The sequence below is a fragment of the Ursus maritimus genome, unplaced genomic scaffold, assembly GCF_017311325.1.
Source record: "Ursus maritimus isolate PB19 unplaced genomic scaffold, ASM1731132v1 scaffold_12, whole genome shotgun sequence".
Taxonomy (NCBI): domain Eukaryota; kingdom Metazoa; phylum Chordata; class Mammalia; order Carnivora; family Ursidae; genus Ursus; species Ursus maritimus.
The window spans coordinates 64,462,333-64,479,856 of record NW_024423564.1 but is presented as its reverse complement, the minus strand read 5'-3'; the positions used below and the strand labels follow the sequence as shown (position 1 = coordinate 64,479,856).

The 17,524-nt window shown below is 34.6% G+C and overlaps 1 protein-coding gene across 1 annotated transcript in view; it reads right to left on the bottom strand.

Moving 5' to 3' along the window:
* Positions 1–8,169, bottom strand: part of AGBL4 (AGBL carboxypeptidase 4) — a 1,288,259-nt gene extending 1,280,090 nt beyond the window's left edge. Inside the window, exon 1 of the mRNA XM_040626601.1 lies at positions 8,160–8,169. Within this exon, the coding sequence (XP_040482535.1) occupies positions 8,160–8,169 (10 nt within the window). The remainder of the gene's footprint in view (positions 1–8,159) is intronic.
* Positions 8,170–17,524: the final 9,355 nt, after the last annotated feature.

The following is a 17,524-nucleotide window of genomic DNA, read 5'->3' as shown; positions in this document are numbered from 1 at the left end:
GGGCACCTGGATGACTCAATTGGTTGAACATCCAACTCTCAGTTTCAGCTCAGGTCATGATCTCAGGGTCATGAGATGGAGTCCCACATGGGACTCCAAGCTGGGCATGGAGCCTGCTTGGGATTCTCTCTCTCTCTTTTTATCTCTTTCTTTCTCTCTCTCTCTGCCCCACCACCCCCTAAAATAAGTAAATAAATCTTTTTTAAAAATTAAATAAAATAACTAAGACGAATATGCTAAAGCCTCTGGTGGAAAAGGAGGACAAAATGCATGAAAAAATGGGGCATTTCAGCAGACGATGGAAACTACAATAATGAGCCAAAAAGACATGCTAACACTAAAAAATAAAGTAACAGAGATGAAGAATTTCTTCAATGTACTCATCAGTAAACTTGACACAGATGAGAAAGAATTAATGAACACCAGATCAATAGAAATAAGTTGAACATAACAAAGATAAAAAAATAAAAGAAAAAGAAGAAACATGGCATCCAAAAGTTGTGGAACAATATCAAATGATCTAACATATGTATAACTAAAATTCCAGAAGGAGATGAGAAAGAATGGGGCAGAAGACATATCTTAAGAGATAACACCTAAGATTTTCTTCAATTAATGAAAAATATCCAGCTACAGACCCAAGAAGCACCAAGCAAAACATTTATTTTTAAAACTTTATATATCATATATGAAAATACAAATCACATGCAAAGGAACTAAGAAAAAAATTACAGAATTACAGTGCACTACTCATAAGAAACTGTGCAAACCAGAAGTCAAGGGGATGACGTCTTTAAATTATTGAAAGAAAAACAGCTTTAAAAAATTAATGCAGGTATTTTGAGGAAAGCAAGAGATGAGAGAATTCATTATCAGCAGTCTGGTATTATAAGATATGTTAAAGAAAGTTCTTCTGGCCTAAAGAAAATGATAACAGATATAAGCTAAGATCCACACAAAGAAATTAAGGACTCCAGAAATATTATAAATGAAGGTAAATACATTCTTATGTTTAATACTCCAAAAGATAAATGACTATCTAAAGAATAAATAGTAGCAATGTATTATGAGATTATACCACAGGTAGAAGTCAAATAAATAGCAAGAGTAGCACAAAAGATGGGAGGGAGGAATGGGAAGTATGTTGTTTCAAGTTTCTTAAACTAAATATAAAGTTGTATAATATTGTTTGAAAGTAGATGAACTATAATAAATTAAAGATATATACTGAAAAGCCAAACACTAAAAAAAAAGGTCATCAATTAGCCAAAATTGAAGATAAAATGAAATTAAAACAAATGGCCAATCAATCTAAAAGAAGGCAGAAAACAAAAGAGAAAGGGAACAAAGACCAGATGGAGCAAGCAGACAAAAACAAGCACAATATTATAGTTCATTTATCAGTTTAAATGGTATCTACTGACACTCTGCTAGGAAAGATAAAGAAATGGTTTATATATATTATTCTCCGCTTCTCTAAAAATTTTTGTTAGTTCTATTATTATAATTACTCTTTTTTTTAAAAGATTTTATTTATTTATTTGACAGAGATAGAGACAGCCAGCGAGAGAGGGAACACAAGCAGGGGGAGTGGGAGAGGAAGAAGCAGGCTCATAGCGGAGGAGCCTGATGTGGGGCTCGATCCCAGAACGCCGGGATCACGCCCTGAGCCAAAGGCAGACGCTTAACTGCTGTGCCACCCAGGCGCCCCTATTATAATTATTCTGTTGAGATAGTTATCAATGTGAGCAGTATTCTTACAGGGCATTCTGGACATTTGTTGAGGTGCTTCTTTGTTTTCATAACGATGAAAGAACAGTGATGTCATTTGGTTGGTGGAGACCAGAAATGCTAGATATACTGCAAAGTAGAGGAGAGTCCAGTACAACTTTCAAATGTCCTATACAGATACTATATATGTAAAAATCCTATTTGTAATTCTTTGAGCTTAGAACCTACCTCTGTTATATACATTTTGTATAGCTTTAATAAATACTGATTTTTTCAAGAATATAACATATAAACCAAGAAAGGATTATATTGTATTTGTTCATAATTTTACCCAGAAGTACTACAATTTTAGAAAATTATGTCACCAAAAGCATTGCCACATACTCTCTTTGATTCACTAATATAATACTCCTATATCAGTTTACATTAGTAGCAGTTGTGTTTATAGTGATTCTACACACAAATGCAAACATTAAAACTCTATTGTGCTTTCCAATGCCTGGATATATGCATATCCCTGTTGCACCTTGTGTGTAAATCCTACTCACCCTATAGACCTACATACAATGTCATCTGCTCTGGGAACTCCTACCTGACCCTTCCCAAAGTGATTGTTCCTCTCTGTTCCCACAGGATCTTGTTTATACCTTTATTATAGCATTATTGCCTTTTTATTATTAATAATGTGCATCTTTTTACCCCTAGTAATTGTGGTTTCTCATCAGAAGAATCTAATGCCTTACCTTTTTATCACTACTTTCTCTCTCTCTCCAGATCAAGTATGACACAATTCTTGGCATAATGTCAGTAATCTATAAATATTCATTGAATTACTAAAAAACATATTTAGGAGCTGAATTTGATTTCAATGTTGAATATTAGTTTTGTGTCTGTTGAGAGCAGGGAATATGTGATATGTTTTAAATTCATCAAAAAAGCAAACAGTAAAAAAGAGAGAGAGAGGCAAACCATAAAACAGACTCTTAACTATAGAGAACAAACTGAGGGTTGATGGAGGGGAGGTGGATGGTGGAGATAGGTTAAATGGGCAATGAGTATTAAGGAGGGCACATGTTGTGATGAGCACTGAGTATTGTATGTAAGTGATGAATCACTAAATTCTATTCCTGAAACGAATATTACACTATATGTTAAATAACTGGAATTTAAATAAAAACTTGAAATTTTTTTTTAAAGAAAGATAGGTTCTGGCATTTCATAAAAAATATGATTCAAGGAGCAGTGGGACGTATCAAAGTAACAACCCCACCTACCCAAAACACTACTTATATTTTACCATGGACTTCACTGCTAATATTTGAAATGACACATTGATACAGACACTTACTGAATGAATCATGAGGTTCTTCCGGTTTTTTCATCCTTGTTAACAAATCCTGACAATACCATGTTGATCTTAAATGAGGGCATAAATGTTTAACATTTTATTTACCTTTTGCAAATTTTTTATTTAAATTCAATTAATTAACATATAATGTATTATTAGTTTCAGAGGTAGAGTTCAGTGATTCATCAGTCTTATATAATACCCAGTGCTCATTACATCATGTGCCCTCCTTAATGCCCATCACCCAGTTACCCCATGCCCCACCCAGCTCCCCTCCAGCAGCCCTCAGTTTGATTCCTATGATTAAGAGTCTTATGGTTTGTCTTCCTCTGTGATTTTGTCTTGTTTTATGTTTCCCTCCCTTCCTCTGTGATCCTGTTTTGTTTCTTAAATTCCATATATGAGTGAGATCATATGGTAATTGTTTTTCTCTCATTCACTTATTTCGCTTATCATAATACCCTCTAGGTCCAAGCACATCGTTGCAATTGCAAGATTTCATTTTTTGATGGCTGAGTAGTATTCCATTGTATATACATATACCACATCTTCTTTATCCATCCATCTATCGATGGACATCTAGGCTCTTTCCATAGTTATGCTATTATGGACAAAGCTGCTATAATATTGGGGTACATGTGCCCCTTCGGATCACTACATTTGTATCTTTGGGGTAAATGCCTAGCAGTTCAATTGCTGGATCATGGGGTAGCTCTATTTTCAACTTTTTGAGGAACCCCTATACTGTTTTCCAGAGTGGCTACAACAGCTTGCACTCCAACCAATAGTGTAAGAGGGTTCCCCTTTCCCCATATCCTTGCCAAGATCTGTCATTCCCTGACTTGTTAATTTTATCCATTCTGACCATTGTGAAGTGGTATCTCATTGTGGTTTTGATTTGTATTTTCCTGATGCTGAGTGATGCTGAGCATTTTTTCATATGTCTGTTCTTTAAGATGTGAAGTCATTGGACATTGGCAGCTCTGTATTATATTAGCAGCATATTCTTAATCAGATAGTTTGCTTACTTAGACATGATTGCTGTTTAATTGATTAATTTATAAAATATGGAGGGAAATTAAAAGATTAAAATAAAAATAAATAAACAGCACATTTACATTTACAGTTTACTAAAATAAACAGTTGTTTTTCAGACCACAATGTTTTGAAACTTGAACTCAATCCTAAGAGGAATTTTGGAAAGAACTCAAATACATGGAGGTTAAAGAGCATCCTACTAAAGAATGAATGGGTCAACCAGGAAATTAAAGAAGAATTTTAATAAATTCATGGAAACAAATGAAAATGAAAACACAACTGTTCAAAACCCTTGGGATGCAGCAAAGGCAGTCCTGAGAGGGAAGTATACAGCAATACAAGCCTTTCTCAAGAAACAAGAAAGGTCTCAAATATACAACCTGACCTTACACCTAAAGGAGCTGGAGAAAGAGAAGCAAATAAAGCTTAAACCCAGTAGGAGAAGAAAATTAATAAAGATTAGACAGAAATTAATGAAATAGAAACCAAAAGAACAATAGAACAGATCAATGAAACTAGGAGCTGGTTCTTTAAAAGAATTAAACAGTTGTGATATAATGAGACCACATAGTAAAAGAAAGCAAGATTCCACAAAACATGTGGTATACTGACACAAAGACCAAAAAGGGAATAGGGTGAACTATATAGTACATAATGATAGTGCAATTTATTGGCTTATCATTTGAATACACAAAGCAGGAGATACAGTTACTTGTTCTCAGAAAAATCGTATCTCAATTACATTACAAATGTATACAAAATGATTAAAAATCATTTACAGTAGCACAAAATAATCCAAGGTGTCACGGAATAATGGAACAGTTCTTATAAAATAATAACTTTTAATTTCTTGACTTCTGTTCACTTCAATGTTCAGCCAAATAGCTCTTTTTCCTATATTTTTGAATCCAGACTCTTCATTCTTATTTTATAATACCCCACATTTATCTAAGGCAGCATGAATTAGCAGTAAGAATTTGGATTTTAAAGTAACATAGACTTGAGATCGAATCCACCTAACTTAGATACATATGCAGTGTAACCTTTGTTAAGTAATTTAACCTAACCTCTGAGTCTGTTTGCTTCAAGTTTGCTTATGTTGTTCTGAAGTTATAGAAAACATATGTAAATCACCTAGAACACAGAATTTACTCAGTAAGTAGTTTGTTATTAGAATCATGATTATCATCATCATCATTAAGATACATGTATCTGAAAGAAGTGTATTTAACAAAAAGAATAAAAGATTCAAACCTATAAAGTATAAGGGAGGATTCAGAAAGGAAGGGAATAACTTAAATTGAAATCCATAAAGTGTATCTTAGGGAAGTCTTTTCTTTGAAGTAAACACTGACTACTGTATCATCCAGTTAAATTACCCTTATAAAACACCCTTATTATATAGTATGTAAAATATTTGCCTCTAAACATAGAGCCAGAGTAACATAATGAATTTTTCCTATTTAAGGATGAGAAGAGAAAATTTAAAAATTGAGATTTAAGGAAATAATGATCTGATCTTACTAATGTTATTATTATTTATGTGCCTTTGTAAAACACTACATAGATAACAAATATTTAGCAATAAAAATTATGAACATATTTTGTGGAGGAAAAAACAAAGAAAGATGTATATCTATCAATGTAGCATGTACCTGAAGAAATAATACAATAATTATGTCTTATTTTACTCTGATAAATAGGCTACTGAGACATCTAGAAATAGACTTTAGGGATGCATAGAATTTTTGAAATTTAAGTTGGTTATGCAGATGATAGATATGGCAAAGACTAAATTTGTTCCATTTTTACATGGAAAATACTTTACAGTAGTCTACCCTTATCTGGGGAAAATATGTACCAAAACCTCCAGTGGATGCCTATATATATACCATATTTTTTCCTATACATACATAAATAACTATGATAAAGCTAAATTTATAACAGACACAGTAAGAGATTAATTAATAATAAAATACAACAATTATAACAATATACTGCAATAGACGTTACCATAGATCTTGGCAACCTCAGCATATGATTTTTTTTTTCTTTTTAAGTCAAGAACTTTCACCTTCTCACTTAAAGGAAGCTCTTTACAGCTTTTCTCTGGCATATCCACATTGCCAGCATAATTACTCTTGCAATTTGAGGCAATTATTAAGTAAAATAAAGGTTACTTGAACACAAGCACTGTGATACAGTGAATCCGATAACTGACACTGCTACTAAATGACTAGCAGGCAACCTATACAATGTAAATACACTGCAGGGATGATTCACATCCCAACCAGGTTGGCAAGAGATTTCATCATGCTACTCAGAATGGCGCACAATTTAAAGCTTATGAATTGTGTATTTCTGGAATTTTCCATTTTATGTGTTTTAGACCACAGTTGACCACAAATAACTAAAACCACAGAAAGCTAAACCAAGGACAATGGGGACAAGGCTGTACACTAAAGTTACAATCAATTCATATCGGTCAAAAACAAGAAAAACAGCTTATTAATTAAAAACTGACCTTTATATAGAACATATATCCCACCTCACAGGCTAAAACACCTCCAAAGAGTAACAAATTACCCTGTGTATAAGTGACATACAGTTAAAGGGATCTGTCAGAAGTTCCATTATAAAGTCATATTTCCAAGGCTTCATAATTTTGGGAAAAAATTACATGAAAGATGAGACTAAAACCACAAACTCTGAGCCAAGAACATAAATCTAAAATTCCTCAATCTATTCATTGAGGACTTTAACCACCATAAACTAGTTACATAGCTTTGTCCTAGGATTTTTTTTGTAAATTTGGCATTTTACTTCCCAATTCAACATTTTTCTTTTTTTTATAATAATATTTTTTATTATATTATGTTAGTCACCATACAGTACATCCCTGGTTTTTGATGTAAAGTTCCATGATTCATTAGTTGCATATAACACCCAGTGCACCATGCAATACGTGCCCTCCTTACTACCCATCACCAGCCTATCCCATTCCCCCTGCATCCCCCTTTCTTTATCCCTTTCTTCTCCTACCGATCTTCCTACTTCTTATGTTCCATAGATGACTGAAACCATATGATGTCCTAGGATTTTATAAAATATTATCACTTTTGTTCTCATTACAAATATACAAGATACACTCCAAAAACTTTTAAAAAATTCTTAGTAATTTCCTAAATATACATATCCTAATTCTTTCTAGCCACATATATCTATAATACAAATAAGACACCTAGATTTGTTAAGCTACAATCTTACCTAATATGTATTGAAGATCAATTACTATACCCACTCTATCTTGTGCCCAGAACTAAGGAAATACATAAGAAAAATAAGTTTTAAATCTATCACTCAATAAAATAAGAATATACTAATAATTAACGTTAATGCTTTCAAAAAGCTGACCATCTAGTTAAGACTACATGGAAAATAAAAATATATATAATTTTTTAAATGTTCTATTTCTGTAAAAATATAAAATTCAGTATAGACAGTATAATTTGGCGCCATATGGTTTGGAGAAATGTGGACCTATGGCTGAGTTCTTGCTTGGCTTATTAAATATATCACCATGAATGAGCCTCAATTCAGCAAGCTATGGTCTTGGATTTCTCTATTTTCATCCAACACCCTTTAAAAAAAAAATGGTTGGCCTATTTTTCCCTTACAGGGTAGTCTGCATCCAATTTCCCAAAAATTTGCCATAATTTATCTCCCTCCCTTGATCTCACCAAAAATCTACTTATACCCTCTCTATTTTGTATTACACCAAGTTCCATTTGCCTTAATGTCCACTTCCAAACCAGTCACTTAAACACTAACCTTCCATTTATGTGCTAGTCAAGAGCAGAGAACCATATATTATTTGATTAATATTAATAGAAACACCCACATTCACTGCACTAAAAAATTTGATATAAAGTAATTTCAATAAATAATTATTGAATTGAATATTCAATGGAAAAAGAATTTTTTAAAGTATATTTTGGAGGAGGAGGCCCAAGACTGTGGCATAGGAAGCTGCTGAACTCACCTCTTCCCATGGATACATCATTCCCTGCTGAAAAAGATCCAAAAACTAGATGAAATGAGGTCCACAACGAAGGAAAAGTACAATGCTGTCCACAACAAAGGAAAAAGATCGAAGAGGCACAGACACAGCCATGACAAAAACCCTATATACCAAGTGCAGCTACACACAACAGTTAGGGATCTCAACACAGGAGGAGGAGAAAGGGGTTGGTGCCCAATATAGGGCACTCCAGCTGCTGAAATCTGCACTGGAGAAAAGAGCCCCCAGAACACCTGGTTTAGAAAAGAAATAGGACTGATGTCAAGAGTCCCAAAGTGCTATAAAAAATTGAGATCCCCTCTTAAAGGGCTCCTAGACTAAGAGAAAAAACCAGCAGTTTAAAAAGTACCTAGGGGCATCTGGGTGGCTCAGTCAGTTAAGTGCCCAACTCTTGATTTCAGCTCAGGTCATGACCTCAGGGTTGTGAGATCGAGCCCTTAGTCAGAATCCCACACCGCATGTGGAGCCTGTTTGAGATTCTCTCTCTCTGTCTGCCCCACCCCAATCCCCTGCTCACACACATGCACACTCACTCTCTCTCTCTCTGAAATTAATTAATTAATAAGCAAGCACCTAGACTATATGTAGGGAGATTCATTTGTGGATCTCATAGGTGACACCCTCTAACTGCCTTACTAGGATGGGCAGGGGAAAGTGATCCTGGCACATGATGAGGCCAGAGAATGCATGTGGTAGCAGTACTCACCCTCTCCCTGGCTGGAACAGGCAAGCACAAGCACTGAAGGTGTTCTCCCACTCCCTAGTTAAGTCTGCAAGAGCCAGTGGTTGCTATGCTACCTTGCCCACCGGTGGGGGCTGGTGAGTGCCAGGAGCAGTGGCATTCTCATGTTCCCATCTTAAAGTCAGTACACATGCACAGAAATACACACTCTCCTGCTACACTGTCAAAGCCCACAGGTGTGTATGGTCAAGACATTTTCCCTGCTATTTTACTGAAGCTAGTAAGCATGTCCTCCCTCACACACTCTCCAGCTGCCTGCAAAAACCAGCAAATACATGTAATCCACACAGGAATACCCCATGATCACCTGGCCCTGTGGCTAAGAGAGCTGGTATTCCAGCGTCCACAGGACTACACCAATCAGAAAGAGAGTTTTTGGCAGGCCACCATCCCCAGGGCACTGAACACACAGCAGACTAAATACAACTCCAGTCTTTACATGAAAAAAAACCCTGTTTACTTAGCTTGGATCTTTACCCTGAGAGATAGGCTTCAAGTTTCCAACAGAGCAAGAGGTTAAAGAGGCATTCCCAGGGAACATAAGAAGGGAGACACCATCTTTGTTCAACCACATGACATTGCTACAGTTTAACATGATTCCCAGAAGTGAGCTTATAAATCATGTGGAGCTCCAATCTTTGCAACTGTTGCTCCGGGACACCTCCAGATCTCCTGGTCTGGAAGGCAGCAGAGATTATGATTGTGACCCCATAGGACTACCTTTTTTTTCTTTTATTTAAGATTTTATTTATTTATTTGACAGAGACAGCCAGCGAGAGAGGGAACACAAGCAGGGGGAGTGGGAAAGGAAGAAGCAGGCTCCCAGCGGAGGAGCCTGATGTGGGGCTCAATCCCAGAATGCCGGGATCACGCCCTGAGCCAAAGGCAGACGCTTAACAACTGAGCCACCCAGGTGCGACCCCCCCCCACCTGACAGGAATACTTATATTTGCATAATTTAAAGCTGCTACCTGAAGGTCTGGCTTCCAATCAGCCTGAAATTAGGTGCTAAATTAGAGGCCAACCCTTGGATGACTGGCAGGTCTTGGCGCACCCTCAACAAAACGAACATATCAAGAACAAATCAAGCAGTTTAGACATCACAAAGGTTCGAGAAACAATCAAGGGGTAAGGCAAGGTTTAACAAAAAGGATCATCACCTACACCAGGCCAGTCCCTCAAGACTGAAAGAGTAGCTGTTTTACCAATACATAGAAATAAACACAGAGAGTCAAGCAAAGTAAAATAATACACAAATATGTTCCAAAAAGAAAACAAAACAAAACACCAGAAAAAGACCATAATGGGATGGAGATAAGAACCAACCTAATAAAGAATTCAAAGAAATGGTCATAAAGATGTTCACTGATCTCGGGAGAAGAATGGATGAACACAGTGAGAACTTCAACAAAGAGAAAACATAACAAACTACCAACCAGAAGTCACAAAGCTAAAGAATACAATAACAGAACTGAAAAATACCACAGAGGGGCTCAACACCAGACCAAATGAAGTAGCTGAACAGATCAGTAAGCTGGAAAATAAAGCAATGGAATGCACCCAAACAGAGCAGCAAAAAGAAAAAAGAATCTTAAAATATGAAAATAACTTCAAGGACCTCTGTGGAACATCAAGTGGAAAAATATTCACATTATAGGGGTCCCAGAGAGAGGAGATGGAGAGAGAAAAGAGCAGAAAATTTTTTTGAAAAAATAATAGCTGAAAATATCCCTGACCTAGGAAAGGAAACGGACATCCAGGTCCAGGAAGTCCACATAGTTCCAAATATGATAAACCCAAAGACAGCTATACTAAGACATATATAATTTTATATATTTTATAATTAAAATGCCATTTAACTATTGCCATTTTATAACTAAAATGGCAATAGTTAAAGATAAAGAGAGAATCTTAAAAGCATCAAGAGAAAAACAAATTGTTCCATGCAAGCTATCAAAATATAAACTATCAGGGGCGCCTGAGTGGTGCAGTCATTAAGCGTCTACCTTCGGCTCAGGGCATGATCCTGGAGTTATGGGATCAAGCCCCACATCAGGCTCCTCTGCTATGAGCCTGCTTCTTCCTCTCCCACTCCCCCTGCTTGTGTTCCCTCTCTCACTGGCTGTCTCTATCTCTTCAAATAAATAAAAATAAAATCTTAAAAATATATATATAAACTATCAAATTTCTCAGCAGAAACTCTGCAAGCCAGAAAATAATGGCAAGACATATTCAAAGTGCTGAAAGGAAAAACTTCCAGCCAAAGATATGCTAGCCACCAAGGTAATTGTTCAGATTTGAAGGAGAAATAGAGTTTCCACACAGGCAATAGCTAAAGGAGTTCATCACTACTAAATTGGCCTTATAAGAAATAGTAAAGGGGCTTATTTAAGCTGAAAAGAAATGGCACTACTTAATAACAAGTAAACATACAAAAGTAAAAATCTCACTAAAAAAGATAAATATATAGTAAAGGCAGTTGACTACTTGTAAAGTTACTAAGAAGGTTAAAAGGCAAAATAGTAAAATAAACTAAAACAACAATAATTAGTTAATGGATACATAAAAGATGTAAAATGTGGCATCATATATAAAAAAGGCGGGGAGGGAGTAAAAATGTATGGTTTGAAATGTGTTCAAATTTAAGTGGCTATCAATATACACAGGATGATATAAGTGAATCTCACAGTAACCAGAAGAAAACCTTATAGTTAATATGCTAAAGAAAATGAGAATGCTACATCAAAAATTAATGATGCACTGTATGGTGACTAACATAATAAAATTTTAAAAAATGAAAAGAAAATGAGAATGAAATCTAAACACAACACTAAAGAAAGTCATCAAAACGAAAAGGAAGAGAAAAAGAGAAGGGAAGAACAGAGAGGACCAACAAAAATAGCCAGAAAACAATTAACAAAATGGCAATAAGTACATATCAGTAATTACTTCAAATGTAAATGGAATAAATTCTCCAGTCAAAAGACATAAAAGTAGTTGAATGGATTTAAAACAAGACATATCTATGTATTGTCTACAAGGGACTGACTTCAGTAGTCAAAACACACACAGATTGAAAATGAAGGATATAAAAAGATATCCCCTGCAAATGGAAAACAAACAAAAGCTGGGTTAGCTATAGTCAATCACACAAAACAGACTTTTTTTAAAAAGCCAAAGACTGTTAAAAAAAAAAAAAAAAAAGCCAAAGAGGAGCACTACATTATGATAAAGGGGCCAATCCAGAAACAAGATTTAACATTTATAAATACATATGCCCACAACATATAAACACCAAAACATATAAAGCAAATATTAACAAACCTAAGGTGAAAAATTGATAGTGATATAGAAATAGTAGGGGATTTTAACACCCTACTTAGAACAATGAACAAATCATCTAGACAGAAAATCAATAAGGAAACCTTGTCCTGAAATGACATATGAACCAGAAAGATGTAATAAATATATACAGGACATTCCATTCAAAAGCAAATTACACATTTTTCTCAAGTGCACATGGATCATTTTTCAGGATAGATCAGATGTTAGTCCACAAAGCAAGTCTCAATAAATTTAAGAAGATTTAAAGCATATCAAGGATCTTTTCCCACTATAGTGGTATTAAGCTAGAAATCAATTACAAGAAAAAAACTGGAAAGATCACAAATATGTGGAGATTAAATAACATGTTACTGAACAACTACTGAGTCACAGGAAAAAATCAAAGGAGAAATCAAAAAATACCTAGAAACAAAGGAAAAGAGAAATAAGACATACCAAAAGCTACTGGATACAGCAAAAACAGTTCTAAAGGAAATTCATAGCAATACAGTCTACCTCAAGAAACAAAAGAAATCTCAAACAATTTAACTTTACACCTAAAGGAAGAAGAAAAAGAACAAAGACCATAGTTAGTGTAGAAGGAATGAATCAATAAAGATCAGAGTGGAAATAAATGAAATAGAGACTAAAAAGACAATAGAAACTAACAGTTGATTCCTTGAAAAGATAAACAAAATTGACAAACCTTTAGCCACATTCACTAACAGAAAAAGAGGGCTCATATAAACAAAATCAGAAATGAAATGGAAGTCACAAATGAAACCACAGAAATACAAAGGACTGCTATAAAAAACTACATAGAAACAAATGGGACAACCTAGAGGAAATGAAGAAATTCCTAGAAACTTACAGGCTTCCAAGACTAAATGATAAATAAATAGAAAATCTGAATAGACCAATTACTAGAGTAAGGAGATTGAATCACTAATCAAAAACCTCCCAACAAACAAACATCCAGGACCAGAGTGCCTCCCTGGCAAATTCCCCCAAACATTCAAAGATTTAATATCCATGCTTCTCAAACTTTTCCCAAAAATTCGAAAGGAAGAAACGCTTCCAAACTCCTTTTATGAAGCCAACATTATCATGATACAAAAACCAGAAAAGGACCCCACCAAACAAAAAAAAAAAAATCACAGGCCAATGTCCCTGATGAATATGATGCAAAAATCCTCAACAAAATATTAGCAAACCAATTTAACAATACATTTAAAGACTCATACCACCACAATCAAGTAAGATTTCTGCCAGGGATGCAAGGACAGTTCAACATCCACAAATCAATCAATGTGAAATACCGTATTAACGAAATGAAAGAAAAAATCATATGATCATCTCAATAGACTCAGAGAAAAGCACATGACAAAATTCAACATCCATTTAAGATAAAAATTCAATAAAGTGGGTATAAAGGGAACAGACCTCAAAATAATAAAGGCCATATATGAGAAACCCACAGCTAATGTCATACACAATGGTAAAAAGCTGAAAGCTTTTCCCCTAAGATCATGAACAAGACAGGGATGCCCATTCTATTTACCTGTATTCATAACAGTACTAGAATTCCTAACCGTAGAAATTAGGCAAGAAGAATAAATGAAAGGCATCCAAACCGGTACAGGAGAAGTAAAACTGTCACTATTTGCAGATCACAAGATACTATACACAGAAAATCCTGAAGACCACCAAAACACTGTGAGAACTGATAAATGAATTCAGTAAAATTGTGGGATATGCAAATTAGTATACAAAAATCTTTTGCATTTCTGTACACTAATAATGAAGTAGCAGAAAAAGAAATTAAGAAAACAATCCCATTCATAATTTCATCAAAAAGAATAAAATACCTAGGAATAAATTTAACCAAGAAGGTGTAAGACCTGTACTGTGAAAACTATAAAGCACTAATGAAAAAAAAAATTGAAGATGATGCAAACACTAACAGGTATAAGAAACTGATGAAAGAAATTGAAGAAGACACATATAAATGGAAAGGTATTTTATTCTTATCAAATTCTGAATTTGATGAATATTGTTAAAAAGTCCATACCATCTAAAAGCAATCTACAGGATCAATGCAATGAATCCCTATAAAATTCCAATGACATTTTTAACAGAATTAGAACAAATTTTTTTTCTTTTTTTTTAAATTCAAGTTAGTTAACATATAACGTAGTATTCATTTCAGGAGTAAAATTTAGTGATTCATCACTTACATATAACACCCAGTGCTCATCCCAACAAGTGCCATCTTTAATACCCATCACCCATTTAGCCCATCCCCCTACCAACCTGCCCTCCAGAAACACTGTTCCCTGAACTACAGAATCTCTTATGGTTTGCCTCCTTCTCTTTTTTTATCTTACTTTATTTTTCCTTCCCTTCCCCTATATTCATCTGTTTTGTTTCTTAAATTCCACATATGAGTGAAATCATATGGTATTTGTCCTTCTCTGATTGACTTATTTTGCTTAGCATAATATACTCTAGTTCTACCCATGTTGTTGCAAATGGCAAGATTTCCTTCTGTTTGATGGCTGAGTAATATTCCATTGCAAATATATACCACCTCTTCTTTACCCATTCATCAGTCAATGGACATTTGGGCTCTTTCCATAATTTGGGTATTGCTGATCATACTACTATAAAATTGGAGTACATGTGCTCCTTCAAATCAGTAGTTTTGTATCCTTTGGATAAATACCTAGTAATGTAATTGCTGAGTCATAGGATAGTTCTATTTTTAACTTTTTGAGGAACCTCCATACTGTTTTCCAGAGTGGCTGTACCAGTCTGCATTCCCACCAACAGTACAAAAGGGTTCCCCTTTCTCCACATGCTCACCAATACCTGTTGTTTCTTGTGCTGTTAATTTTAGCCTTAATGTTGAAAAAGAAAAAGTGGGAGGCATCACAATCCTAGACTTAAAGCTGTATTACAAAGCTGTAATCATCAAGACAGTACAGTACTGTCACAAAAAGAGACACATAGATCAATGAAACACAATAAAGAACCCAGAAAGGGACCCACAAGTATATGGTCAACTAACCTTTAACAAAGCAGGAAAGAACATCCAATGGAAAAAAGATAGTCTCTTAAACAAATGGTGTTGGGAAAACTGGACAGCAACATGCAGAAGAATGAAACTGGACCATTTTCTTACACCATACACATCTATAAATTCAAAATGGATGAAAGACTTTAATATAAGACAGGAAATCATCAAAATCCTAGAGGAAAAAACAGGCAGCAACCTCTTTAACCTAGAACAAATACCTCTAAAATTTGTATGGAACCAAAAAAGACCCCAAAGATCCAAAACAATCTTTAGAAAGAACAAACCCAGAGGTATTACACTCCCTGATTCCAAACTATACTAATATGAATACCATATTACTATGGTAATCAAACTACTATATTTCCATAAAAACAGTTACATAAATCAGGAGAACAGAATAGAAATGAGAAATAAACCATATGTATAGTAAATTAATTTACAACAAAGGACCCATGTATTTACAATGGGAAAAAGCAGTCTTTTCAATAAATGGTGACGGAAAAACTAGACTGCTACATGTTAAGAATGACACTGCATCACGATCTGATACTACATACAAAAATCAAAATGGATTAAAGACTTGAATGTAAGTCCTGAAATCATAAAACTCCTAGAAAAGAAACACAGACAATAAGATCCTTGATATCAGTCTTGGTGATGCTTTTTTTGGATCTGACTCCAAAAGCAAGGGAAACAAAAGCAAAAATAAACAAATGGATAAACAAAATTATATCAAACTAAAAAGCTTTTGCAGAGTGAAGAAAACCACCAACAAAATAAAAAGGTAACCTCCTGAATGGGAGAAGATATTTGTAAATGATATATCCCATAAGGGATTAATACCCAAAATATATAAAGTCCTCAGACAAGTCAATGAGAAAACAAACAACTCATTTAAAAATGGGAGAGGATCTGAATAGACATTTCTCCAAAGAAGACACATAAAAAGATACTCCGCATCACTAATCATTAGGAGAATGCAAATTAAAACCACAATGAGCTATCACCTTACACCTGTCAGAATGGCTATTATCGAAAAGACAAGAAGTAACAAATGTTGATAGCATGTAGAGAAATGGGAAATGTTATGGACAGTTGGTGGGAATGCAAACTTGTGTGGCCACTATGGAAAGTAGTATGGATGTCCCTCAAAAACTTCAAACTAGAGCTACCATGTATATGATCCAGCAATTCCTACAACTGGTATCTGTGTAGAGAAAATGAAAACACTAATTCAAAAAGATATATGCATCTCTATGTTCACTGCATTATTATTTGTAATAGACAACATATGAAAACAACATAGGTGTCCATCAAAGGATGATTGGTAAAGAATATGTGGTGTACACACACATACACACACAAAATACATGTACACATAATGGAATACTACTCAGCCATAAAAACGAATGAAATCTTCCCTTGCAACAACACAGATAGACCTTGAGGGTATTAAGCTAAGTGAAATAAGTCAGAGAGAGAAAGATCAATACCGCATGATTTCACTTATATGTGGAATCTAAAAAACAAAACAAAGCAAAACCTAAACTCATAGATACGGAGAACAGATTGATGGTTGCCAGAGGGGAGGGGTTTTGATGGGTGAAAAGGGTGAAGATTAAGAAGTACAAATTTCCTGTTATAAAATAAATCAAACATGGAGATGTATTGTACAACATGGGAACACAGTCAATATGATATTGTTTGTAAGGTGACAGATCGTAACTAGACTTATTGTGGTGAGCATTTCAAATATACAAATGTCAATATACAATGTAATATACCTGAAACTAATATAATACTGTAGGTCAATTATCCCTCGAAAAATAAAATATATATATTATATTTATATATCACAACTTATCAGTCATTATTAAAAAATAAAACTATATTTTTATATGTCATACCAAATGGGAGCAATTTTTTAAATTGACTCCTGGGCTGTGGATATGGAGTTATCAATTCATTTTAGAAAGCATTGTGTATGACCACTATGCACCTACTATGCTAGTTTCTAGTAATACAAATATAAATCTTAAAACCTCCTGTCCATCAAGGATATTAGTAGGAAAATCAAACCAGGAAACCACTAATTTATACCTTAAAGTGATAAATATTGTAAATGTAAGGTAAGATCAAGGCCTCCACAGAGCACAGAGAAGCAACATCTAAACTCTCCTC